General features: G+C 37.0%; 1 protein-coding gene, 1 long non-coding RNA gene and 2 pseudogenes across 3 annotated transcripts in view; 1 reads left to right on the forward strand and 3 right to left on the reverse strand.

Annotated features, from left to right (window-relative positions):
* Positions 1–27,021, forward strand: part of LOC132345396 (uncharacterized) — an 88,086-nt gene that overhangs the window by 26,177 nt on the left and 34,888 nt on the right. The window lies entirely within an intron of this gene.
* On the reverse strand, positions 3,188–4,244 carry OR6C366P (olfactory receptor family 6 subfamily C member 366, pseudogene; annotated as a pseudogene).
* On the reverse strand, positions 12,892–13,827 carry OR6C38 (olfactory receptor family 6 subfamily C member 38). Its single transcript, NM_001390113.1, has one exon. It carries the CDS (start codon positions 13,825–13,827, stop codon positions 12,892–12,894), a length of 936 nt encoding a protein of 311 aa, NP_001377042.1.
* On the reverse strand, positions 23,581–24,502 carry OR6C295P (olfactory receptor family 6 subfamily C member 295, pseudogene; annotated as a pseudogene).

Genomic DNA, 27,021 nt, shown 5'->3' on the forward strand with positions numbered 1-27,021 from the left:
GTAAAAATAATTTGTCATTGTACAGCAGGATGTGTTTACAGTGGTACATACATTCTCTTAACTGAAGGAAATCTAAGGTTGTTTTGCCTTGATAGTTGAGATAGTTTGTCCTTATGTCTAAGTAAAACCATTGGAGGAGCTCCATGAAGCCCTAGATTCCTTATTAATCAGACATTCCACTGACATTGGCACTATGATTGGAGCTGAGCCTATTGAGATTCAGAGCAATCTGTTTAAATCTCTTTCCCAATTTTTGTAATACTTTTTAAAACCAGAATCCAAAGAAGTCTTAAGGCCAACCATGGAAGATATAATAGGAAATCACATTATGCACCATCCTTGCAACATTCTTGTCCTCCAAGGTAAACATAATACCATTGAGGAAATAGCTCGACAAATTCAAAACTCAGGATTAACCAATGAAGAAGAGGCAAATATGGGACCAATTATATGAACACTAGTTTATTTATTTTCATCTCCACCTCTCAAGCTTGTCCTATAAAAACTGTTCAACTACACAAAGCAAACTTTTTCTCCTGTGGATCAAAATGACTGGAGGACTCTTGTAGCAATCATAGAACATTCCAGGAACGATATGTACACATTTTATATGTGTACTCTTAGAGTCTGCTTACTTCGAGGGGACCAGACATTCACTGGTTTGCCACAATCCAATCTTTATAAGCTTATGGGAATGATTATAAAAGATTTCCAGAATTTCATATTACCTACTCTCCCAGTTGATGATATATGCTAGGTAAAGGCTCAATTGTTGGTGGGTACAACTCACTTCATCTTAAGGCATTTTTCTGGACAATAATACCTGCTGTATTTGTAGCATCTGAGATAATCTTTATCCAAGAATAACCCTTATCTGTGGGTCTCAGGAATTGTTCCTACATGTTGAAACATCTTATTGTTTAATTTTATGATACACAAATGTATTTTGAGTCTTGGTTTTTGATTTATTATCTTTTTGTAATGTTCTCCCATTGTTGTAATTCTTGTTGAGTGGTTATAACCCATTTTACTCTTAAAAATTACATCTCATTTCACATTTTAATCCATTAACCAACAGTGAATATAGGACAACTGTTGAACATACACAGAAGGCCACTTGTACAGATGGAGTAGGAGGATGGAAGCCTTAGAAGTGAGGTCTTTAGAATGCAAGAGGACTCGATAGAATGTTTAACAGACAAACATTTGAAAATAAGATATGGCAAATAGTGTTAAATAAAAAGGTAATTATGTGTCACTAGACAATTAAAAAAGCTGTTCAAGAAAATAATGTAATTGTATGGTACCACTGTATTTATTGAAGATGGAAATGGCAACCCACTCCAGTATTCCTGCCTGGAAAATTCCATAGATAGAGGAGCCTGGAGGGCTACAGTCCATGGGGTTGCAAAAGAGTTGGACACGACCGAGTGATGGAGGCAATTGCTTTAAAGTGTTCAAAGTCTCCCACCTGTGCATTTAAAATACAATTGATGTATAACATAGGGATCTGTCACCCAGTGCTAGGTGACAACCTAGAAGGGTGGGATGCGGGTGGAGGGGGGAAGATTTAAGAGGCAGGGGACGTATGTATACTTATGGCTGGTTAATGTTGTTGTATGGCAGAAATCAATTATCCTCCAATTAGAAATAAATTTAAAAAACACAATTGAGAAAGCTTTTCAGAAGAAATCATAAGACACTAATTTTAGGGAAAATATCAAACAGCACAGATGGTGGATTATTATTATGAAAAGAGGCACAGTGAAATGCTTCCACTTGCCAGGCAAGTAGATTCAACATTTTTCTTGTTCTCATTATTTCCTTCAGTGTCTACCTTGCATGTCTAAGACTTTAATTTCTTTTAAAATTAGGTATGACAGTCTTTTCCTTCTCTACATGACCTCTAGTTGTCTGGCATTACTAGATTGAAATAATTTTGAACTTGACTTATAAAGCTTTGAAAGTATAGTGAACCTTTTTAACACTGCCAATTCAACTGCTTTGCTTCCAATTCTGACAATTTTTAAGCCTATAATTTTTGACTTCCAGGGGGACGTTTTACTTCCTTTTCTATATCTCTTTATTTCCTTTCTCCCTTTTTTCCTTTCTCCTTCCCTTCTTCTTTTCCACTGTCTCCCTCCTCTTCCTCCTCTTTCATCTCTCTGATGGCTACTATTGGCAGACTTTATTTCAGAATATCCTTGATTAGAAACTATTTTTCAGACTGTTTCCTAAGTCTGTGCTCTTCAATCACTCTGAGATAAAAGCCAGACATTTATGTCCAAGCCTCACTTGTTCCTTGGATAGCTTGCTCAAATTTACCTTTAAATTAATCTTACATTCCACATGTCCTAAAGCTGAGTCCATTGGCACACTGATAAACAAATACTTCTCATACATTTATTTTTTCATCTGTGTTTCAAAACAAACTTGATTAAATATAATTTGTAAGTATTAAGCTGACAAATGTTTTTCTCTTGAATCCTTCATTTGATTTATGGCTTTATCAACCATGCAGTCTTCCATGCTGGAAAACTTTCTCATTTCTGTCCACTACATTGCTTGGATTGAGATTGTAATTGTGTCCTTTCTCTCTATTTTATGGACCATAATGAAACGTTTACTATTGTTTGTGAATGCTATTCTTGAGTAATTGCTTGTCACTCATCTTGTATGTAAAAGTTAATTTATTCACTGCTTTATTATATTCCTCATAAAGCAAAATTGATATATTACTTTCTTATAATTTCTCTTGGCTCAGTAATACTTAGTTAACTCTTAAATGTGCAATAAATATCTTCACTACTGGGCTCCTACCATTCACTCTAAATTAATATCCTCCTACTGTTCCCATTATACACCATTTTGCCTCTCAAATGTCTCAAAAGTGAGAAATCAAATGTCTCAAAAGTGAGAAATCATGATATCAAGAGCAAAGTTGTCTCAAATCATTTTTTATACATCTCATTTATTTCTTTGTAATAGCATTTATTTAGTTTCATTATAATTTATATGTTTTTATATCTCTCTATGATACTGGCCTGGAGGTTCTTAGAAATTTGGGAGCTATGTTTCTTGTATTTCTATTCTCAGTGCCCAGAATATCCTTTGAAACATAGTCAACACTTATTAGATATGTATTAACTCAATTATTTGTTAATTTTATTAATTAAAATAATAAATTATGATTATTAAAATTTTGTAATTTTTTTATGGTGTTCTTAAAAGCTTGCTTCACCTGCTGATTCTTTAGGGTATAAATAAGGGGGTTCAACAAAGGGCTAACTGAAGTCATGAGCAGAGATATTTCCTTGTCGAAATTCCCTCCTTTTTTTGGTGATGGGTTCATGTATAAAAAGATGCAGCTGCCATAAGAGAGTGAGATGACAATCATGTGGGAGGAACAAGTGGCAGAAGCCTTTGTCCTTTGCTGGGCAGAAGTAATCCTCAGAATGGTCCTGATAATATATGTACAACAAAGTGTCGCGCCGCGCGCCTGCGCGGGCGGAAAGCGGGGGCGGTGCGGTGACGCGCGGCGCGGGCGGTCCTCGGGAGCGCGCCGCCCTCAAAAAAAACCAAAAAAAAAACCAAAAAAAAAAAACAAAGTGTCACCAGCAAAAGAGTAGCCACCAGAGTCAAAACAGCTGAGAAGATGACTACTAATTCTAAAAGTCTTGTGTCTGAGCAGGCAACCTCTAGGAGGGGTCTATAGTCACAATAATATTGATTCAGAACATTGGAGGCACAAAAATCCATCTGGCTTATCAGGATAATTGGTGGCAAGATAGCCAGGGCTGCCCCTAGCCAGGAGCAGAACACGTTGTATGCAGACTCTGCTGCTCGTGATGGTCAGGTAATGCAGGGGTTTGCAGATGGCCACATAGTGGACATAGGACATAGAAGTCAGGAGGTAAAACTCTGTTGCTCCAAGGAGTATAGCAAAAAAAATACTGAGTCAGGCAGCCAGGAAAGCTGACAACTTTATTTCCTGTTGTCAAGCTGGTCAGAAGCCTGGAAATAAAACATGGATGTGAAGGAAACTTCTAAGAAGGAGAAATTCTGGAAGAAGAAATACATGGGAGTCTTGAGGTAAGGGTCTACCAGAGTGAGAATGATGATAGTCAGATTTCCTAGGACACTTAGCAAGTAGGCGAGGAACAGAGAGGTGAATATCACCACCTGGGTTCAGGTTGATTTGTGAGGCCCAACAAAATAAACTCAGTAAATGTGGTTTGGTTTTCATTGCTGACCTTCAGTAGATCTAAAGGGAAAAGGGAAGGTCAGTGATCAAAACTGGAGTTTCTCAGGCTAGGAAAAATGAAGTTAATTGAAACCAACAGAATCAGGTCATATTATCAACTCTTCATCCAAATTGGCCCAAAGTGGCATCCCACTGGACTAGGAATGGCTCATTGGAAGACCCAGGGTTCCTATGTAAGTGGCTTCATTCATAAAGCTCTTTTTTGGAAACTGCATATTTTAATGGATCAATATTTTCACATTAAAACATGAATAAAAATGATTAAACACAAAGAATGATCTAAAATACACACAGGAATGATGTGCATAGAGAATTCATATAATGAAGTTAAAAACAGCAAAACATAAAATATTGGTTCAATTAATAAAGCTTTTGTCATTTCTCCTATTCCTGGGTTCTTAACACAGACATGTCACACAAGAATGACTCTGCCTGTACATGTCCTTACTTATAAAATATTCATAAATTTCCTACATTTAAATAATTTTATCTGATTTTAGTTCTCTATGTCTTTTTTACTTCTATGTTCTTGGTATAAATTTTTCTCTTTGTTCTTCTTTTCTCTTCTTTTTGTGTTCCCCTTCATACACTACCCGATACTTCATCATATATGTAGCTGACTCTCATCTCCTTCACAGTCTAGTTGCCTGGTTTCCTCTTTAAAGTAACCTGTGGAAATTCTCCCAGTACAGGCAATGTTACAAACCCCCAATCCAAAGCTGTTTGTTTTTGTTACCTTCCTGAACTTTTTTCAGATGAATGTCTATTTGGCCTTTAAGATTATGAGACTGTTTCAGAATGCTATCATTTTATACCATAAGTTTTTTCCTATGTCCAGGCTTCTGCCATCACTAAATTGTATTGATATGCATTAAGCCTTATGCTTTATGGGCTTCCCTGGTGGCTCAGATGGTAAAGAATTTGCCTGCAATACAAGGGACTTGGTTTGATCCCTGATTCAGAAAGATCCCCTGGGGAAGGAAATGGCAACCCACTCTAATATTCTTGCCTGGAGAATTCCATGGACAGAGGAAATTGGCAGGCTAGAGTCCATGGCGTTTGCAAAGAATTGGACACGATTGATGACTAACACTTTCACTTTTCACTTACACTTCATTGCCAGAGTCTGCTGGGCACTGATTTGGCATACAACTGGGGAGAGAGATATTGTGGCGGTCATAGGACATAGCTCCCAGAATGGATTTTGCTCAAAGTTTTGAAGACTGCTGAATGGTATCTAGGAATAGAGGCTAGTTATAAATCTCAAAAATATGTGTTTTCACTGTTCGTAGAGCACAGAAATGAGGAAATTGATGCCAGTATTATTGGTTATAATTGTTCTTTGTAGATATATTGGTAGTCACTAAGGAAGGCAAACTTGATAGTTACATGTTTTTGCACCTGTAGCCTTATCTGATTAAAAATATTCTTGTGGCAAAGGACATTTTAAGGGATCCTTTAATCAACCTGTATGGTTAGTTAGAAAAGTCATATACTTTCAGACATCACTGATATCCCATGATGGCCATACATGAATATTGAGAGACCAGGTAAGGTGAAACCTGAATCTGGTTTTCTCAGATCTGGATCTTATTTCCCTGGTTGTACTCACCTGAAATTTTTAACAGTGGCTTTACATTTTCTTTCAGAATTTCACAATGGTAAAATTTCATGGTCTATGTCCACTAATGATTCCATCAGTGATTTTGGAAACTAGAAACATAAAGGGCTTATACTGTTCACAATTTGAATGACTGTGGTGGTCTGTTTACCTGGTTGATACTAAAAGGTGAATCAAATGTGAGATTCACATATGAATCTACAAATAGCAAAAAATTAGCATAATTTATTTGTATTGTCTTGCCTTATCCTGCCATGCTTTTTCATGGAAGTACTCAACCTTATAAGGCTTAACTAAATAGAAGAGAATTATTTTCTCTATTACTTCAAATAATTCAAATTAGATTAAACTTCAGTTCTTGAGAGACAGGGTTCTACTTAACAGGGGCTAATAGCATACCAAAAAACTATAAAAAGTAGTAATGATAGGATTAAAAAGGGGGACTGATCAGACTGAAAATACCCTAAATTTTCTGATTTGTAATAAATTATGTTGCTCTCCTTAGAAGCCAGGATATGGACTTCCAGGTTTTATCTGTTCCTTTTAGAGAATGCACATGGGGATCAATTTCCCTAAGAAGCTAAAAGTGCCCTGTGGACTCAAGTTCAGAGGTGTTAATGAGCATCAATAGTTGACAACTTTGTGAGCAAGTTGTGGACACATATTTGAGAGAAGAAAGGCCAAGGAGACTATGTTAAAAGTACAATGAGAATATCAAATTATCACATTGTATGTCTTAAAAGTCTCAATATTACATGTCAATTATATTTCAATATATTTGGGAAAAAAAGACCAAAAAGAAAAAAAAGGTACAGTGAGAGAGTCAGCTACAGCCTAAGAATCTGAGAGAGAAGATGAGAGTAATGAAGTGAGACCTTTGAAGATGGCTAGAAAAATTACCACTCGGTTATCACTGAAACATGCTACCACATTGGTGACACAATTTGAGGGTCATTGAAGAGCCCCACATTCTGAAAATACTTTGTGAATCATTTTTCTAAAATCAGCACAATTAGGGGCTCTTTCATTTGTAGGAGTGTGAGTGGCCCTGTACAGTACCTCTAAGTTCATTAAAAATTAAGCCATGTCTCAAATTATGATTGTCATTCATCCACCACCTGCCCCCAAATATAATAAAATATTATCTTATTTTCTGTCCATTTTTTTCTTCTTGTTCATCTTTTTGATATTATAAGATATTATAAGAACGAAGTACAAAGATTATACTCAAAAAGGAAAAAAAAAACATATGTTGTGAGAAACTTCATTTTGGATAAATGTTTGTGTTCTCAGAGATTTCAAAAGATAAAAAATCAATGGCAATACTAACACCACAAACATTAATAGCAAGGCCAAGGAGCAAATTATGAATAACTGTGCTATTAAGTGATCTCTACTTCTTTTTGAGTAGGGGGTGAGTCTGTTACATGAATTAACTTCTTCAATTATCTCAGAAATCTTTTGAATCTGGATTTATTTGTATCTCCATTTATATATGAGAAAATTTCAACAAATTAAATTTCTTACATTTACAATTTTATTACTTTATGGATCCTTAAACAATATAGCTTTGTGTTGCCTGTTTTCAACCTTTATAAAAATGGAATTACATTGTATGTATTCCTTCGTGTCTCACTTCTTTTGTTCAGTTTTATGCATATAGTTAATTTGTGTTGCTGCTGATAGCTGTAACTCATTCATTTGCATTATAATATTCCATTGTATCGGAGAAGGCAATGGCACCCCACTCCAGTACTCTTGCCTGGAAAATCCCATGGATGGGGGATCCTGGTGGGCTACAGTGCATGGGGTTGCAAAGAGTTGGACATGACTGAGCGACTTCACTTTCACTTTTCACTTTCCTGCATTGGAGAAGGAAATGGCAACCCACTCCAGTGTTCTTGCCTGGAGAATCCCAGGGACGGGAGAGCCTGGTGGGCTGCCATCTATGGGGTTGCACAGAGTCGGACACGACTGACGCGACTTACCAGCAGCAGCATTCCATTGTATGAATTTGCCACCATTTATTCATTTAGTTATCAGGGATTTATTTTTCATTTTGGAAACACTATGAAGTGCACAGTTCTACTGACACATGTATTCCACAAGTGGAATTGCTCGGTTATTGGGTATGTATTATTTCAACTTTAATAGTAATGCTGAATTGATTTCAAAGTGGTTGAATTGTTTACAATATCCAATTGCTCTCTGCTCCATAGCTTCCTTACTTGGACTTCAGATTGTCCGTGTTTACCTATCTGATTATATGATGTAGAACTCATGTGATCTTAATTTGCTTTTCCCATGATTGTTAGTGTAGGTGAAGAATTTTCTATAACAATATTAGCCATTTATATTTCTCTTTTTTGAAGTCCTTTTTCCAATCTCTTGCTCACCTTTTTTTAATTGGGCTATCAGTCTTTTCTCTATTGATATGTTGGAATTCTTTATATATTTTGAAGATAAATACTTTTTGGATTATATGAGTTGCAGATATCTTACTATTTTTCACTCTGTTACTGATTTTCATTTGTGAACAGATTCTTAATTTTAATGCAGTCAAATTTATCAATTTTTTGTTGTACCTAAGTTAAGAAAAAATTTCCCTAACCCACTACCATGAAAATATTCTATATAATCTTCTTTAATTTTTTGACTTTCAGGTTTATGTCTATAATTCATTTGGAATTGATTTCTTCTGTAATTGATATCCAATTTCACTTTTTCCCATATAGACATCAAATATTCCCAGAGTTGTTTGCTGTTAAGACTGTCCTTTTCCATTTTAGTGATAACTTTATCATAAATTAAGGGTTCACATATATATGAGTCAATTTCTAAGTTCAATTATCTTCCATTGGTCTATTTGTCTATTCCTACAACAATAATACGCTGTTTTAAATAACTAGGGCTTCCCTGATAGCTCAGCTGGTAAGGAATCTGCCCAAAATGCCAGAGACCTGGGTTCAGTCCCTGGGTTGGGAAGATCCCCTGGAGAAAGGAAAGGCTACCCACTCCAGTATTCTGGCCTAGAGAGTTCCATGGACTGGATTGCAAAGAGTTGGACATGACTGAGCAACTTTCACTTTTTCACTTTAGAATAATTAGTGATCTCTGATAATTTCATTTTGTTATCCTTCTTTTAGAGTGTGTCATTATTTTTTATCCTTTGTAACTCAGCAGAAATTTTGCCTATCAAGTATTACAAAAAAAAATCTATGAAATCCTTACTGAGATTGCATTATACCTATAGTAAACTTGTGAAAATTGGTATCTTTAAGATGTTTTGTTTTCTAGCCCATAAGTACGGTACAGCCATTTATTTGAATCTTTAAAATGTCTGCAAATAGAATGTTATCTTTTTCTCCAATAAATCTTGCATATATTCATTCACCACTATTTGATTTGTAAATGATGTCTTATTTTAGTTTCATCTTCTACTGGTTTGTTTTTGGCATATAGATAATACAATTGATTTTTGTATGTTGATGTTATACACAGTAACTTTAAATTGAAACTAAAGTATGGAATATAATACTAATTTATTGTTGATTTTTAAATATTTATTTCTATTAATTTTATTCTTAAATGTACACCGAGGTATTCTAGATCAGAGGCAGATTTCATATTTACCTCTCAGGTCAGTTCAGTTCAGTTCAGTTCAGTCACTCATTCGTGTCCGACTCTTTGCGATCCCATGAACCACAGCACGCCAAGCCTCCCTGTTCATCACCAACTCCCAGAGTTTACTCAAACTCATGCCCATTGAGCCAATGATGCCATCCAACCATCTCATCCTCTGTTGTCCCCTTCTCTTCCTGCCTTCAATCTTTCCTAGCATCAACGTCTTTTCAAATGAGTCAGCTCTTCGCATTAGGTGGCCAAAGTATTGGAGTTTCAGCTTCAATATCAGTCCTTCCAATGAATATTCAGGACTGATTTCCTTTAGGATGGACTGGTTGGATCTCCTTGCAGTCCAAGGGACTCTCAAGAGTCATCTCCAATACCACAGTTCAAAAGCATCAATTTTTCAGCACTCAGCTTTCTTTATAGTCCAACTCTCACATCCATACATGACTATTGGAAAAATCATAGCCTTGACCAGACAGATCTTTGTTGACAAAGTAATGTCTCTGCTTTTGAATATGCTGTCTAAGTTGGTCATAACTTTCCTTTCAAGGAGTAAGCGTCTTTTAATTTCATGGCTGCAATCATCATCTCCAGTGATTTTGGAGCCCAGAAAAATAAAGTCAGCCACTGTTTCCACTGTTTCTCCATCTATTTGCCATGAAGTGATGGGACCAGATGCCATGATATTAGTTTTCTGAATGTTGAGCTTTAAGCCAACTTTTTCACTCTCCTCTTTCACTTTCATCAAGAGGCTCTTTAGCTCTTCTTCACTTTCTTCCATAAGGGTGGTGTCATCTGCATATCTGAGGTTATTGATATTTCTCCCAGGAATCTTGGTTCCAGTTTGTGCTTCATCCAGCCCAGTGTTTCTCATGATGTGTTATGCCTATAAATTAAATAAGCAGGGTGACATCATACAGCCTTGATGTACTCCTTTTCCTATTTGGAACCAGTCTGTTGTTCCATGTCCAGTTCTAACTGTTGCTTCCTGACCTGCTTATTTACCTCTCAGTAAATAAATATGGGGCTTTCCTAGTGTTTCAGACAGTAGAGAATCCCCCTGCAATGCAGAAGACTCCAGTTTGATCCCTGGGTTGGGGAGATGCCCTGGAGAAGGGCAACCCACTCCAGTATTCTTGCCTGGGAAATCTCATGGACAGAGGAGACTGGCAGGCTACAGTCCCTGGGGTCGCAAAGAGTTGGGACATGCCTGAATGACTAACATTTTCAACATTTGGTGAGTAGCTATGTAATCCTCTGATCTTAAGAAAGTGCATCTGATTCTACCTTTATTAGTAAACCTTTATTAGCCCACAGGACAGAGGAACCTGGTGGGCTACAGTCCTTGGGGTCTCAAAGAGTTAGACGTGACTGAGCGACTAACACAAATAAATAATAAGCATATTAGATCTCCTCACCCTAAGTCTAATCACTGCGGTGACATGATGACAGCCAAGTCAGATATCCTGTGTGAGCAATTCTAAACCCACAGGCAATGCATGCATGCTAAGTCGCTTCAGTCGTGTGTGACTCTGTGCGACCCCATGGACTGTAGCCTGCCAGGCTCCTCTGTCCATGGGATTTTCCAGGCAAGAATACTGGAGTGGGTTGCCATGCCCTCCTGCTGGGGAATCTTCCCAACCCAGGGATCAAACTTGCTTCTCCTATATCTCTGGCATTGGCAGATGGGTTCTTTACCACTAGCGCCACCTGGGAAACCCATAGGCAATAGATGAGGAGAAATAATTCTCCACTTACAAAGGAAAAGGAGGCAGTTGTCCGCTCCCTTCCAGAAAGGGTCTTCTCTTTAGCCATTTGATAGGTAAATAAAATGTCTCCAGTAGTCAGATAGATCCATGCAGGTCTTAGCTTTTACAATTTAGAGATGGCAGCCAAGTTCCTGAGTTTCCTTTTTCCTTGATGTGTAAAATAATTAGGGAAACAATCCTAGTCTTCCTGGAACCTTGGTGTTTAACCTAAAGACAGTATTTGGCTGTAACCATTTGACTTGCTAGGGGAGATAGAATTTTTATTATCTTTTTAGATCAGAGCAATTAACTAGCCAAATGGCTGCAGACCTAATTCTTAAGGCAGGAGAAGAGTTGGGAATTGGCATTCCCAACTGCCAGTTAGCATTCCCAAGTGCCAACGAAAAGAATTAACATTTACAGGAACCATAAGAAATCCAGGGAAAATTCATACTCCCACATTTACCTGAATACTCTTCTAGACTCATATATCTGCCTTTCATTCTCTAATGTTTCTTGATGAATGGAACTTTCCTTACTGTAAAATATTTCAGTTTACCATACTTTAAAAAAGTTATTTTTTTAGGCTTTTAAAACAATGGTTAATGCTTTCTGTTTTTAGTTTAAAAAAATATCCTTAGCCACATGGAACTCTGTTCAATATTCTGTAATAACCTAAATGGGAAAAGAATTAGAAAAGATTAGAAAAAAATAGTTACATGTGTATGTATAACTGGTGGCGAGGGAAATGGCAACCCCCTCCATTAGAGTCGGACATGACTAAGCAGCTAAAACAACAACCACAGCATATGTATAACTGAATCACTTTTCTGTACACCTGAAACTAGCAGAAGATTGTTAATCAACTATACTCCCATATAAAAAAAATTCTTTACCCCTAGATCATGGAAATATTCTTCTAGTTTTCATCTAGAAGATTTATTATTTTTCTTTTCACATTTTTAAGATTAGAGTCTGATCATCTATTAAGAAAAAAGCCTTAAGGTGTTGTAGTTAATTACCGTAATATGTTGTCTTAGATATACAGTCATCAATATCAAAGTGGCAAACAAGCACATACTTGACAGAAAGTGTATCCTAGAAGGAAATAAATCTGTGCATATGACTTCACAAATAATTTTCCCTTTTGAAGACAGCTTTATTGAGGTATAATTGATATTCACATATTTAACATATGTGCAAAGTACATATTTTCACAGAAATTCACATTATTTAATGTATACAATGAGGTCAGACATATTCATACACCAGTGAAACCACTGTCACTGCTGCTCCTGGGAGATCTGGGACTCGCTTAGGACATATCAGTCAGTAAAAGAGGAGTAGCTGAGCACCAATATAATAGTACATTGATATTACTTACATTTCTTGGTTCTGTAAGTAACAGACATATGGTTATAAATATTTACAGAGAATTTCCCCCATGTATTCCTGGAGATAGGTTGAGCTAAAAGGATTATCAATACATGTATTAATGGTAGGTACTAAGTGTAACAGAATGAGGTTGTGGTGTATAAAACCATGGCTAACATACCATTAGAGAAAAATAAATGAATACCAAGGAATACTTTTACAATTTTTTCTTTTGTACTCAGTAATCATTTTAGTCATTTGAAATAGGATGCAACCCTTTTGATCATGTCTTTGAAAGCTTGTACCACTTGTTTGTTCCTCAGAGTATAAATGAAAGGATTCATTACTGGGGCAACAGAGGTGGTAAGAACTGACACCACTTTATTAATAGCTACCCCTTCTTTTGCATGTGGTTTAATATAGATGAAGATGCAGGTTCCATAAGTGATGGAAACCACAATTAAATGGGAAGAACATGTAGAAAAAGCCCTTTTCCTTTGCTGCACAGAAGGGAATCTGAGAATGGTCCTGATGATGTATGTATAGGACATGATTACACACACCAAGGTGAACAGGAGTGTCAATACAGCCAGTACAAAGACAAATCGCTCTAGGAACTCTGTGTCTGAGCAAGTAATCTTCAGGATGGGAGCAGCATCACAGCCAAAGTGATCTATGACATTAGAGTCACAAAACTCAAGCTCAAAGCCCATGCCAAATGGTGGGAGGACGATGATTAGAGCAATCATGTAACAGCCAATGAGGAACTTAATGCAGACCGTGTTGTTCATGATGGTCGTGTAATGCAGGGGTTTGCAGATGGCCATGTAGCGGTCATAGGACATGGCCGTCAGAATAAAAAACTCAGTCACAGCCAGGATAACAACAAAAAATAATTGAGTGGCACATGCATTGTAGGTAACAGTGTTGTCCCCAGATGCCATTGTGTAGAGGAATCTGGGAATGCAGACGGTTGTGAATGACACTTCCAAGATGGAGAAATTCCGGAGGAAAAAATACATGGGTGTTTTGAGGTGAGGATCTACCAGAGTGAGAGTGATGATGATCAGGTTCCCAGCAACACTCAAAAGGTAGGTTAGAAGCAAAAAGATGAACAGCAGAATCTTTAGATTCGGGTCATCGGTTAGTCCCACAAGGATGAACTTTGTTATTGCTGTGTAATTTTTCATCCCTGATTCCTGACAGTGGTTGTGTCTGTGTGTTAAAAAAAAAGAGAGAAATTAGATCAGAGAACTAGACTGTTACATGAGTTAGCAGAGGGATGACATGAAATTCCTAGCTAATGTTAACTTAGTTACATAAGCCAAGGTTTTATTTTATTTACCTGTGAATCAAGAATGCTATTTTATTTACCTGTTAATAAAGAATGCTATTGGAGCAGGGGTTAATTAATCATTATTGCTACTGGATTCTCACTGCTGAGCATTGTACTGGATACTAGTCAGAAGGCTCTACTAAAGATTCTTATTACTATATCAATGTAGTATTAATTCAATAGTAAAGGAATTATTTGGTTAACAACTTAATGGAAAGGAAGCTAGGCTTTATTATCAGTGTTAATGAACAGAAAAACACTGTCATAAAAATACACATGGTTTGTAATTTCCTGACAATAAAACCTCAAGCTGTGCTGTCATCTTGGTTCTATGTGGGATACAGGGGTGACTACAGTTAAGGTTGTGAAATTAAATTTTTTCTTCTCTCTGCCTCTCCTTCCTGGCTTGTGATGATAATCCACATTCTCCTCTAAAGTGCCTCACATCTCTCTGCTCTCTTCCCTTTTAAACCACACGGATGTATGCTCATAAGTCTATTCGAAAGATAGAATCAGAGTAATTTTCAAAACCTTACATAAGATCCATTTCTCTGTTTACAATCACTCACTGGAGTTCCAGAACCCTTGGAATAAAAGTCAGACTCCTTACTCTGGTTTATAAGATACTTCATGATCTCATTGGTGTGCAATGCTCCTAATTTTTGTCTAGCTTAGCTGTTTGGGTCTTCTGTTCCTTGAAGATGCCAAATTATTTTTCATTTCCGACCTTTTGCCATTTTCTCTCTTCTAGAAATGCTCTGTTTGCATTCTCGTGTGACTGGATCTTATTTTTCAGGTGCCAGCTTAAACATAATCCCCTCAAAGTTGCATCTCTCAGGATCCTATATGTATTTTTTCTGCCTCCAATGTCGTGAGCACTTTCTCTGTTTATTTCTTTTATTATCCATTTACTTTTTACTCTACTTGATAACAAGTTCCGTGAGAACACAGATGGATTTATTTTGTAAACCACTGTAAACCCAGGGCTAGATTTTTTTTCCTGGCACGTAGCAGATATGCAATACAAGTTTACTGAGTGAATGAGGCCGGGCATTTTGTCCTCGATGATTGATTGACTAGTTTCATTTAAAGTGTAACTGAAAAGTTACATCATTCATTTATCTTTTAGCTTTAGTCTTAACTTAAGGATCTCAGTGTATTGAGGCAATTCTAGAAATCATAAAGATAAATGATATATTTTAGTCATCATCTCCCATGATTACACTAAACTACATTATCTGTACCTAAGATCTAATAAGAATTAATCTTTTAAAGCTACTTGGGGTTAACGGTGGTGTCTTGAAGGAAGGATTGTTGAGGGAAGGAGGTGGCTTGGTGGCAAGGTTTTCACTTTGTTCATCTCTTTGCCTCATTTTCTCAGAAGGAACTTGGCCGAGGAGAATTGTCACCCAGTCCTAGGTCTCCTCTGAGAGAGCCCATCTGGGTTAATTATAAGATGTAGGGATGGGACTTCCCTGGTAGTCCAGCAGGAGGATATGGGACTTCCCTGGTGGCCAAGACATTGGGATATGGGGATATGGGTTCGAACCCTGGTTCAGGAACTAAGATCCCACACGCTGCAGGGCAACTGAGCCCATGCACCACAACTACTGAGCCTGTACTCTAGAGCCCACAAGGCACAATTGCTGACGCCCATAGGCTCTAAAGCCCATGTTCCACAACCAAGAGAAGCCACTACAATGAGAAACCCACACACCACAACGAGAGAATCACCTCTGCTCAGTGCAACTAGAGAAAGCCCACCCACAGCAATGAAGACCCAAAGAAACTTTAAAAAAAAAAAAAAAAGAGGTAGGGGTTAAGACTGGAAGTTCTGGAATAAAATAGATACCAGGGCTTGATGCTTGGGTTCACACATGGTCATGAAACTTTGGAAAGTTCAGTAATGGGCTCTGTTTCCTGGTCTGTGTCATGCAAATAATAATTGTATGTTTTTCAAGGGTTAGTATAAAGATTAAATACATGAATTCTTCCAGGCTCTTAGCATCCTGCCTGGCATAGAACAGATATCAAATACATTCTATTCACTCTATTTCTTCTTCCAGGACCTACTGCCTCTCCCTGTGTTCACATACCGTCTCATACTTTTCCCCACCTTATCCCTAGATTTACCTCTCAGCTCTTACTGTATTCTGTATACATATTTTAAGTTTGCTATTATCTTTGAGATTAAATACAAAATTATAAGGTCCTCTTAAGTTCCACGAATGTAATATTCACTGATAAGTCTGTTTACATGGAAGTAATTCAACTATATACAATGTAACATGTGACTTATTCTCTCTGAATCTCAAACATTCATGATCTATACTGTTAATACTTTCTAATGTGATTTCTTGCCCAAGTCTCTTAATTCAAACATTGTTCCTTGGGATATTCACTTCCTCTCAGTAACTGCAGCTTTCATATTCTCTCCTTGTCCTAGGGTCCTCTTGTTTCATTTCATTGTACTTGAGAACTCCCCAGAAATTCCTCCAACTCATTTATAAGAAATCTCTTTATGGCCTCTACATGTTGCCTTATCTCTTTCTCTTTGAACTATTGCAAAGGAACAAGAGAGAGAGAGAGAAAACAACAACAACAACAAAACAAAACCTTAGTCAAATGGATGCCAGGTTACAGTAAATGAAATGGTCAAGGACTTAAGAGAGCTACATAAATTGAGATACAAATCACCTTAATAATTATTTTAGCCTAATTGTAAAGATAGAAATCAGAGGGTTAGCAGTCACCAGGCTCACTAGGAGCAAAATCTAAGGAAGAATCTCAGTTTTCTAAATCTTATTTCTATGCTTTTTTTGCACTGTGCTAAATTTATGAGAGAATTTCAGTTTTTTTTTTTTTGGTTTCCCTGATTTCCACTCACCCCTTAGGAAGTTTGCCACTTCTAATGTGTGTGTGTTTTAATCTTCCAAGGGTACTCAGTCCATTCTAGCCGATTCCTCAGTCTCTATATTACTTCAGGGAACACTTACCATCAGTGCTGTAGGAGGAAATAAATTCACCTAGGGTTTTATAAACTGGTAACCATATTTATGTTACTCACTTCAGGCATATTTATGTTTTTAATTGAAGAATAAACTTGTCATGAGGAAATTGCTGGGATAAGAATTGGCTTTTAATGGAGATACCAGTGTAGAGAATTCCCTTTTCATTGTATTCAATTTAATTCACAAACTTCTTCAAGGAAGGTAATATTTATAAGGCAGGTACTAAATGTCAATAATTATGTTAAACATTTAGAGTACATCATTTAATTTTCAAAGCAGCTCTCCGAGGCTGCTTGTAATTTAATCCTCATTTTACAATTGAGGAAATCATGGTCCAGAAATATTTAGAATTGTGCCCAAGGTCAATGACTTAGGATACGGTAAAGCAGGAATATTAACTGTCTGTCTATATGACCCAGCTCATAACCACTATAAAACACTGCCTTCTCAACTGTTTATTTGACTGATTTATTTCTCCTCTTTATCTTTTGAGAAACAGAAAACGGCCAACATCTTCTCTGTGATGCTGTCAAGTAACTTTCAGGGAATGAAATAAATCAATGACCAGGGTGTATTTATTTCTGAGTTATGGGTTATAGTAGAATGATAGTTGGTCTTCAACAGTAATAATTCATTACATTTGTAGGGTTTCCTGGTGGCTTGTACAGTAAAAGAATTTGCTTGCCATGCAGGAGATGCTGGTTCGATTCCTGGGTCAGGAAGATCCCTGGGTCAAGAAGATACCCTGGAAAAGGAAATGGCAACCCACTCCAGTATTCTTGCCTTGGAAATCCCATGGACAGAGGAGCCTGGTGGGCTACACAGTCCATGGGGTTGCTAAGAGTCAGATGGAGTGAGCAACTAATGTGCACATTTGTAGCAAACAGAATGTTTCCCATTTGCAGTCACTGTCTCTAGGGCCTCTGGTTTCTCTCATCACTGGGGTGGAACAAGATCTTCCCAGGAGAGCTCAATTAGTTTAGAACATGAATGTTTTCTCTTGGATGTTTCCACCCATTTCCCATAATGATATTCAGGCGAGTTTCCCCTGAGACTAGGGAAATGTGGCTTTTCCCTTCCCACTGGGGGTGCAGTGTCCATTTCCAATATGTGCTCAGATCTCACTTCAGAGTCCACTGTCTTGCATTGCTGGACAACGGTCTGATTTGGGTGTGTAATAAATGGTTGGCCAGTTAACTGCTTCTTTCTCAGGTACTGTGGAACCACTCAGGGAGTGACCACACCCGACCAGATGTGAAAGTTGAGTAGCATTCCTGTTATCTTTTCTTGTCTTTTGATCTAGATTCCCAGTGCTCACATGTGGTGTCCACCAAGCTCTCGTCAACCTGGGATAATCCTTGTGAACTCACAATATTCTAACTTCGCTCCTTGCAAATATCTGTTATTACTTTAGTCTCACCTGAAACATATTGGGTAAACTCACGCAGAATAACATACAAAAGTTCATTGATGTATTGTGGCATCTTATTTATAGCCACTGTGCAGATGATGATTGCAGCCATGATGTTAAAAGACGCTTGCTTACTACTTGGAAGTAAAGTTATGACCAATCTAGATAGCATATTAAAAAGCAGAGATATTACTTTTCCAACAAATGTCCATCTAGTCAAGGCTATGGTTTTTCCAGTGCTCATGTATGGGTGTGAGAGGTGGACTGTGAAGAAAGCTGAGCGCCGAAGAATTGATGCTTTTGAACTGTGGTGCTGAAGAAGACTCTTGAGAGTCTCTTGGACTGCATGGAGATCCAACCAGTCCATCCTAAAGGAGACCAGTCCTGGGTGTTCATTGGAAGGACTGATGCTGAGGCTGAAACTCCAATACTTTGGCCACCTCATGCGAAGAGTTGACTCATTGGAAAAAGACTCTGATGCTGGGAGGGATTGGGGGCAGGAGGAGAAGGGGAAGACAGAGGATGAGATGGCTGGATGGCATCACTGACTAGATGCACATGAGTTTGGGTGAACTCCGGAAGCTGGTGATGGACAGGGAGGCCTGGCATGCTGTGATTCATGGGGTCACAAAGAGTCGGACATGACTGAGTGACTGAACTGGACTGAACTGAACTGAACTGAACTGGAGGAGGAAATTGCAACCTACTCCAGAATTTTTTCCTGGAGAATTCCATGGACAGAGGAGCTTGGCAGGCTGTACAGTCCAGGGGGTCACAAAGAGTCAGACACGACTGAGTGACTAACACACACTTATTAATAACACAATGTTTTACCCTGTCAAGTATATTTTGTGGTACTTCTCATTAAATACAGGGAATTATCTCTAATGGTAGATATTCAAGCTTTTGAGCAAAATAGATACATTAGGGAGACATTTTTGCTGGATTAAGAGAAAAGGAAGTCTTAGGGTTTCACACATGGGAGACTATATTCTTCCCCTAAAAATTTACTGTCCTAGCCTTCAAAATTTTCCAGAGGACACCTTTATAAAGTCTTATCAGAATTCAAATGTCACTTGTCAGAGAATAGAATAACATTGGATATAACTATTGATTTCTATTGTGAAACACTGTTCTTAATTCTTCTGGACCTGGGTTTTGAAACACCTAGGTCAAAGCTTTCTGTCTTGTAACTTTGAACCAAGTAAATCATACTCACCTTTCAGATAGCTGCTCATGGCTTCTGTGCAATTTAACCACAAAGATCCTTAGGGTGACTCAGAGCTGAGAAGACTTTGTTAGCTGATGGTGTGTCCTACAATATGTTTCACGCACTCACACACTTGCACTCACTGGCAAGTGTGTGAGTGAGCAGAGATCTCTTAGGGTCCCATTGCCCACAGTTTCCCAGGGATTTTTTTCTCAGATGTCCTTTTATCTTCTATAGTCTTATAAGGATACAAAATGAAAGATATTTTCTGACTTAATTCTAGGAAGAATGCTCATATGTTCTGTATAGTTAAAAGAATTAAAGACTCTTGTCGTTGGTGAGAAGCTCTTTTTGGTTTGGGCAAACTGATATCTTGACCTCTGCACAGAAAGAGAGCACTCTCTGCAAATTACATATTAACAAGAATGGTATAAGTTATATCTGGTCCCCAACAGGTTAGCAGGGATCATCTGAAACAATACAATGCCTTGGGATCATAGGTTCAAAAGTCACTAATTAACCTATAGTGTAATTAACTTTGGGTGGAAAAAATACTGTTCTCAATTGGGACTGTGTCCTTGGAGAAAGGAAGATGCAACAATAGAATTAGAAATAGGTCAGGTGCAAAACAGTAAGTGTTTGTTGTTGATGAATCATAAGTGTGGTTTCTTTTCACCATTTTTTTCATTGTTTAAGGAATTCTGCTGAGTTCAGGGAAGAAGCTTTCAGGAATGCAAAGTTGCTGCTCTTGGTGAAACCACACCGTCTATTGTGGGAGAATTAGCTGTTCCTTTGATTTTGGGCACCCATTCATCTCATGTGTGTTTTGCCCAATTACACGACTTGTTATTATAAGTACTTAGGAGATTGCACACTCATAATTCTAAAGTAAAACAATATACCTCACTATCAGATGGTTTTATTTTTTTGTAAGTAACATGGGTAGGAAAGAGCAAAACTAACGATTTCAGGTCTACTTGGACACTCCACAATTCACTTCCATTCATAACTCACTAAGAATTATCAAGAATGAATTTTGAATTTTATCAATTTTAAAAATATCTAGTAAATTAGACCCAATGGACATGAATTTGAACAAGCTCTGGGAGATGGTGGACAGGGGAGCCTGTCATCCTGCCATCCATAGGGTCAAAAAGACTTGGACACAACTTAGCAACTGAACAACCACCAAATTCAGTCAGTTCAGTCTCTCAGTTGTGTCTGACTCTTTGGGACCCCATGGACTGCAGCACACCAGGCTTCCCTATCCATCACCAACTCCCAGAGCATGCTCAAACTCATGTCCATTGAGTTGGTGATGCCATCGAACCATCTCATCCTCTGTCATCCCCTTCTCCTCCTGCCTTCAATCTTGCCCAACATCAGGGTCTTTTCCAGTGAGTCAGTTCTTTGCATCAGGTGGCCAAAATATTGGAGCTTCAGCATCAGCCTCAGTCCTTCCAATGAATATTCAGGATTGATTTCCTTTAGGGTTGACTGGTTGGATCTCCTTGCAGTCCAAGGGACTCTCAAGAATCTTCTCCAACATCATAGTTCAAAAGCACCTGTTCTTTGGTGCTCAGCCTTCTTTATGGTCCAACTCTCATATCCATACATGACAACTGGAAAAACCAAAACTATTGATTAATTTCCTTAAACTTTATAGTACCATTTAGGCTTTTTATTTTTTCAGGTCATTTTAAAAAGAGGTAGTTCATTTTACTAAGATTTACATTTACTGATATAATATTTTTATGGCATTTTTATGTTTGCTATCTAAGTTGTAGCTATCAAAGTCTTTCCATTTTTAATATTATCTATATCCTCCTTATTATTTGTTTATCAATTTTACCAGAACATGAAAACCTTATTAGTTCTATTTTTTGGGAGAGCACTTTATTAATTTCCCTCATGCTGTATCTTTGTTTTTCACTTCATTAATTTCTGATCCTGTCTTTATATCTTATCGTTATATTTTAATATATTTACTTAGAGTTTTAAAAAATTCCATTAAAGTTGAAAGTTTAACTTTGGTCATCTTTTCCAAATATGTGCATTTAAGTTTAAAAATACACCTCAAATCTGGCTGCTGATACAGAATCTCCAGTGACATTTAAATTTCAAATAAACAGAAATATTTCTTTAAAAAATGCCTGAAATTAACACTTTCAGAGAATGATACATGCCTAAAAGTGTCATATTGGTATTCAGTTTTATGATAGATACATTCAATATAAGCTTATATTTTAAATTGTATGAATTATGAATGAACTTGCATGAATGATGAATATGAATTAAATACAGATGTGAATAAAATGTAAATATAAGATTTTAATAAATATAAGATTTTAATATTAATGAAATATAAATGTATTTTATATAGTATATGTAAGTTCATTTTTGATAGAATATATTGTATAAGTTGTATTTGTATATATACTTTTATATATTTCCATGATGAATACTCATATTCATTATATGAGTTTTTAAAGCTTTGTAACAGCAGAATGTATAAAAAGATATTCAGTTAAAGCTCATTTTCATCACCTTATCCTTATATGCTTGGTTACCTATCCATATATTTTCACTATTTTTCCATTGTTTTAATGAATTTTTAGGCATATGTAAAATTAGATGATAAGTTTTCATCTTTTTCTAAACAGAAAGGATGTATGCACTATTTTGCATCTTTCTTACTTTAAATATATAGCATAATGGAAAATTTTCTATGTCAATACACAAAAAGCTAACTTAATTTTTTAAATAGATGTAAGGTATTCTACAGAATGGAACTTCTGTTGAATTGATCAGTCTTCTATTGAAAAACATTGCACTTAATGCCTTTTGCTATTACAAGCAATGCTGAAAAGAATGACTTTAAATGAATATTACTTCACAGATTTATTCACATACCACAAATTGGGAGAAAATATTTGATTTTCAAATATCAAATATTTAATAAAGGACTTGGATCAAAATATACAAAGAGTTCTTGCAGCTCAGTAAGAAGACAAGCAACCTGGAACTTGCTTATCAGTCCAGTGGCTAAAACTTCACGTTTCTCATGCAGGGGGCATGGGTTCAATATCTGGTGAGGGAACTAAGAACCATGAATGCCATGTAGTGCAATCAAAAATTAAAAAAAATAAAAGACAAGCAACCCAATTAAAAATGGGCTAATTATTTGAATAGAAATTTCACCAAAGAAGACATACAAACATATGATAAACACAGGAAAAGATGCTCAATATCATTCATCATTAGGGAAATACCAATTAAACCCATAATCAGGTGCCATCACATACTCATGAGAATAGCCATAATAAAAAAAGAGTCACAATTCAAGTGTTGGTGAATATGTCATGAAACTGGACCCTTTACACATTGCTGGTGGGACTAACATGTTACAGATTTAGAAAACAGCTCTATAGGTACCATACAACTCAACAACTCCATTTTAGTTACAGAGAATGAAAACGTATGTCTCACAATGACATGGAAACAACCCAAATGTTCAACTGGTGAAGGAAAAAATGAATGTAATATATCCATGTGATGGAATACTATTTGCTATAAAATGGAGTAAGCTTCTAATAACTGCTACAACATGAATGAACCTCAAAAACTTTATGCCAAATAAAAGAAGTTAGACACAAATACATATATGTTTCCATTTGTATGAAATGTCCAGAAAAAGCAAATTTATAGAGGAGGAAAAGAGATCAGTGTTCGTACTGGAGGTGAGGGGATGAAAGTGGTGACTGACTGCCGATGGTCATCAGAAAAATATTTGGGGTGATGGAAATGTTCTAGAATGGATTATAGTGGCGATTGGACAGCTCTATTAATTTACTTGAGTGTATTCAATGGTACAATGAAAACTTGTGAATTTTATAATAGTTAAATTACATCTCAATAAAACTGTTAAAATTATAGGAAGTTGTTTTACACTTTGATCTTTTAAGCTCACTAATCTTAGTTCTTTGAAATAGATGCAACCCTTTTGATCATATCTTTGAGAGCTTGTACCACTTGCTTGTTCCTCAGAGTATAAATGAAAGGATTCATTACGGGGGCAATTGAAGTTGTTAGCACTGACACCACCTTGTTTATAGCAACCGCTTTTTTTGCATGTGGTTTGATGTAGATGAAAATGCAGCTTCCATAAGTGATAGAAACCACAATTATATGGGAAGAACATGTAGAAAAAGACGTTTTATTTTGCTGGGCAGAAGGGAATCTGACAATGGTCCTGATGATGTATGTATAGGACATGATTACACGCACCAAGGTGAAAATGAGTCTCAACACAGTCAGGACCAAGAAGAATCACTCTAGGAACTCTGTGTCTGAGCAAGTAACCTTCAGGATGTGAGCAGCATCACAGCCAAAGTGATATTAGAGTCACAAAACTCAAGCTCAAAGCCCATGCCAAATGGTGGGATGATGATGATTAGAGCAATCATGTAACAGCCAATGAGGAACTTGATGCAGACCATATTGTTCATGATGGTCGTGTAATGCAGGGATTTGCAGATGGCCACATAGTGGTCATAGGACATGGCCGTCAGGAGGAAAAACCCAGGACAATAAGAAAAAATAATTGAGTGGCACAAAGATTATAGGTAACTGCATTGTCCCCAGAGGCAAGGGTATAGAGGTATCTGGGAATACAGACAGTGGTAAAAGAGACTTCTAGAATGAAGAAATTCCGAAGAAAGAAATACATAGGTATTTTAAGGCGAGAATCTATAAAGGTGAGGGTGATGATTGTCAGGTTCCCAATGACACTCAGCAGATAGATGATGAACAAAAAGATAAAAAGCAAAATCTGTAAATTTGGGTCATCTGTCAGTCGCACCAGGATGAATGTTGTTAACACAGTGTGATTTTTCATCACTGATGTCTGACTTCTGCACCTTCTGTTGGTTAAAATAAGGTAGATATTGGATATGAGTAGGGTTTAAATGGCTTAGAAATGCGAGTAGAGTAAGAATGCTAGGCAAGACAATATAATTTTATTTGATAATGTGATTGCATTGGTGACTCATGCTCGTCCAAGATTGATACAATAGTGTGGCCAAAAGCTGGTATTAAACATTCTTATCATTATACTTATAAGTCTGTGATACAAGGACTCCCAGATTACAGCCGTCTAGAGAACGAACCTCTTTCAGATGACATCAGTCATGTAGAAAAGGAAAAAATAAAGGCAAAAGCATTATTTATCATGAATCATATAAAGACCCCAGAGAGGCAGCACAACACATTGGCTTGGGGCATGGACTCTGGAGCCTGATTTTCTGGGCTCAAATTATCATTATTTAGCACAAGACTTTAGGCAAACTATTAATCTCTGTGTATCATTTTCTTTATATGGAAGAATTATTCCATGGAGAATAACTGAATTTATTGAATAGTGTTGTTAAAGGAATAAATGAGTCAATATGTTTAAACAACTTAGAAAATTACCTGAAAATAATGAATATCATATATGATTATGTTATTATTATTCTATACAAGACTTCAGAATGAATGTCGATAATCCTTCTGATCATAAATACTGTGTATCTTCTTTCAGTGGAATGTAAACAGAGTTGACTATAATGAAAGGTGGGATGTTCCCAAAGCTTTTTCTATAACTCTCTGTCTTTTCTGAATTCCACAGCCAAACATGCTCATTTAACAATTGCAAAGAAAAAAAGATTGCTTTTCTACTCTCTTTACTTTCAAAACTAGAAAAAATAAAACGAGGCATCTTCTACATATTAACCAGAATGCTCTTTTAAGCTGATACATTGAACTGTGTTATTTCCTGGTTTCAGTTCCTTCCGTGGTTTCCTTCTGAACTTGAAACTAAAGCGAAATTCTCACTTTGGCCTGAAAAATCCCAGGTGACCTGGCTCCCTTATCTCTCTCCAACCTCAGTCTTTCTACTCTTTCTCTCATTCGGTAGGTCCCATTTAGCGTGCCCTTTTTTAGTTCGTCCAGCTTTAGAGAGGAGGTCCTATGCTCCCTAAACAAACCTGTGAACTTGGGGTTTTCAGAACATCACTGTTTATCTTATGTCACACCTTTGCTATTTGCAGTTATGTATTTTTCTTTTAAGCTTCTCTTTATTCTCTTACCCCACTGCAAGACACACAAGAACACAGATCATGTTTGTTTTGCTCACTATTAGTGGATTGCCTTGCAACACATCTGGCACTCAGGAAGAGTTAAATATATATTTTTCAAGTCAATAAGAAGGACTAAGCATTTTATACATGGAAAAGTTGGCTGATTTCCTTTTTATTTTTTTAATTTTTTAAAAATTTTATTTTATTTAACTTTACAATATTGTATTGGTTTTGCCATATATAAAAATGAATCTGCCACAGGTATACATGTGTTCCCCATGCTGAACCCTCCTCCCTCCTCCCTCCCCATACTATCCCTCTGGGTCGTCCCAGTGTACCAGCCCCAAGCATCCAGTATCATGCATCGAACCTGATTTCCTTTTAACTGAAACATCATTCATCTATTTCCATATAGTCTTATTTACCTCCCATAATGTCTTGAAACTTATTGAAGCTATTTTTGGCATCAAGGGTAAAGAGATCACTTTTACCTGAGTCCCTTCAACTGATGTGGGTGCATTCTTGCTCAGTCGCTAAGTCTTGTCTGACTCTTTGTGACCCCATGGATTGTAGCCTGCCAGGTTCCTCTGTCCATGGGATTTGTCAGGCAAGAATACTGGAGTGGGTTGCCATTTCCTCCCCGAAGGGATCTCCTCAACCCAGGGATTGAACCTCTCCCATGGCTCCTGCATTGGCAGGCGGATTCTTTACCATTGAGCCACCTGGAAAGCCCCTCTTCTCAACTGACACTAGGTGTCTTTGCCTTGGCCCAAGAGTAAACCATACAAAAATTTTTATATTATTAAGATTAATGTGCAGAAATGATTTGTGGAAATGAGCTACTATAGGACTGAATTCTGTTCAAGCCCTTGAGTCTACCCCTATTCCCAGTTCTTCTCTAGGAGGTTGGTTGAGACTTCAGGAAAGGTAATTCCTGAATCAGGAGAGTTCAGTTACCTGGGTCATTTTGTAAATGGTGATGGTGAAGGACTGGGGTATTGGAATCAGTCAGATTATGGTAATGATCTGGGTAATGAGCCAAATAATGGATCAGTGCCCTCTGCTTTCTTTATTTCATCATCCAAAAAGTGCAAATATTAATATCATGTGCCTCATTGAATTATGGTGAGAATTAAGTAAGATTAAACCCAAGGTTCTTAGCATAGTTTTAGGGACATTATTAATACTAAATAAAGGCTGAGTATTTTCACTCTTCTTTTTCCCTTAAAAAGGAGTTGTGTGTGCTAAGTGCTTTCTCTCTTTGGTTTTGTTTGTTTTTGGCTGCGCTGTGTCTTCA

This window comes from Bos taurus, chromosome 5 (genome assembly GCF_002263795.3).
Source record: "Bos taurus isolate L1 Dominette 01449 registration number 42190680 breed Hereford chromosome 5, ARS-UCD2.0, whole genome shotgun sequence".
Classification (NCBI taxonomy): domain Eukaryota; kingdom Metazoa; phylum Chordata; class Mammalia; order Artiodactyla; family Bovidae; genus Bos; species Bos taurus.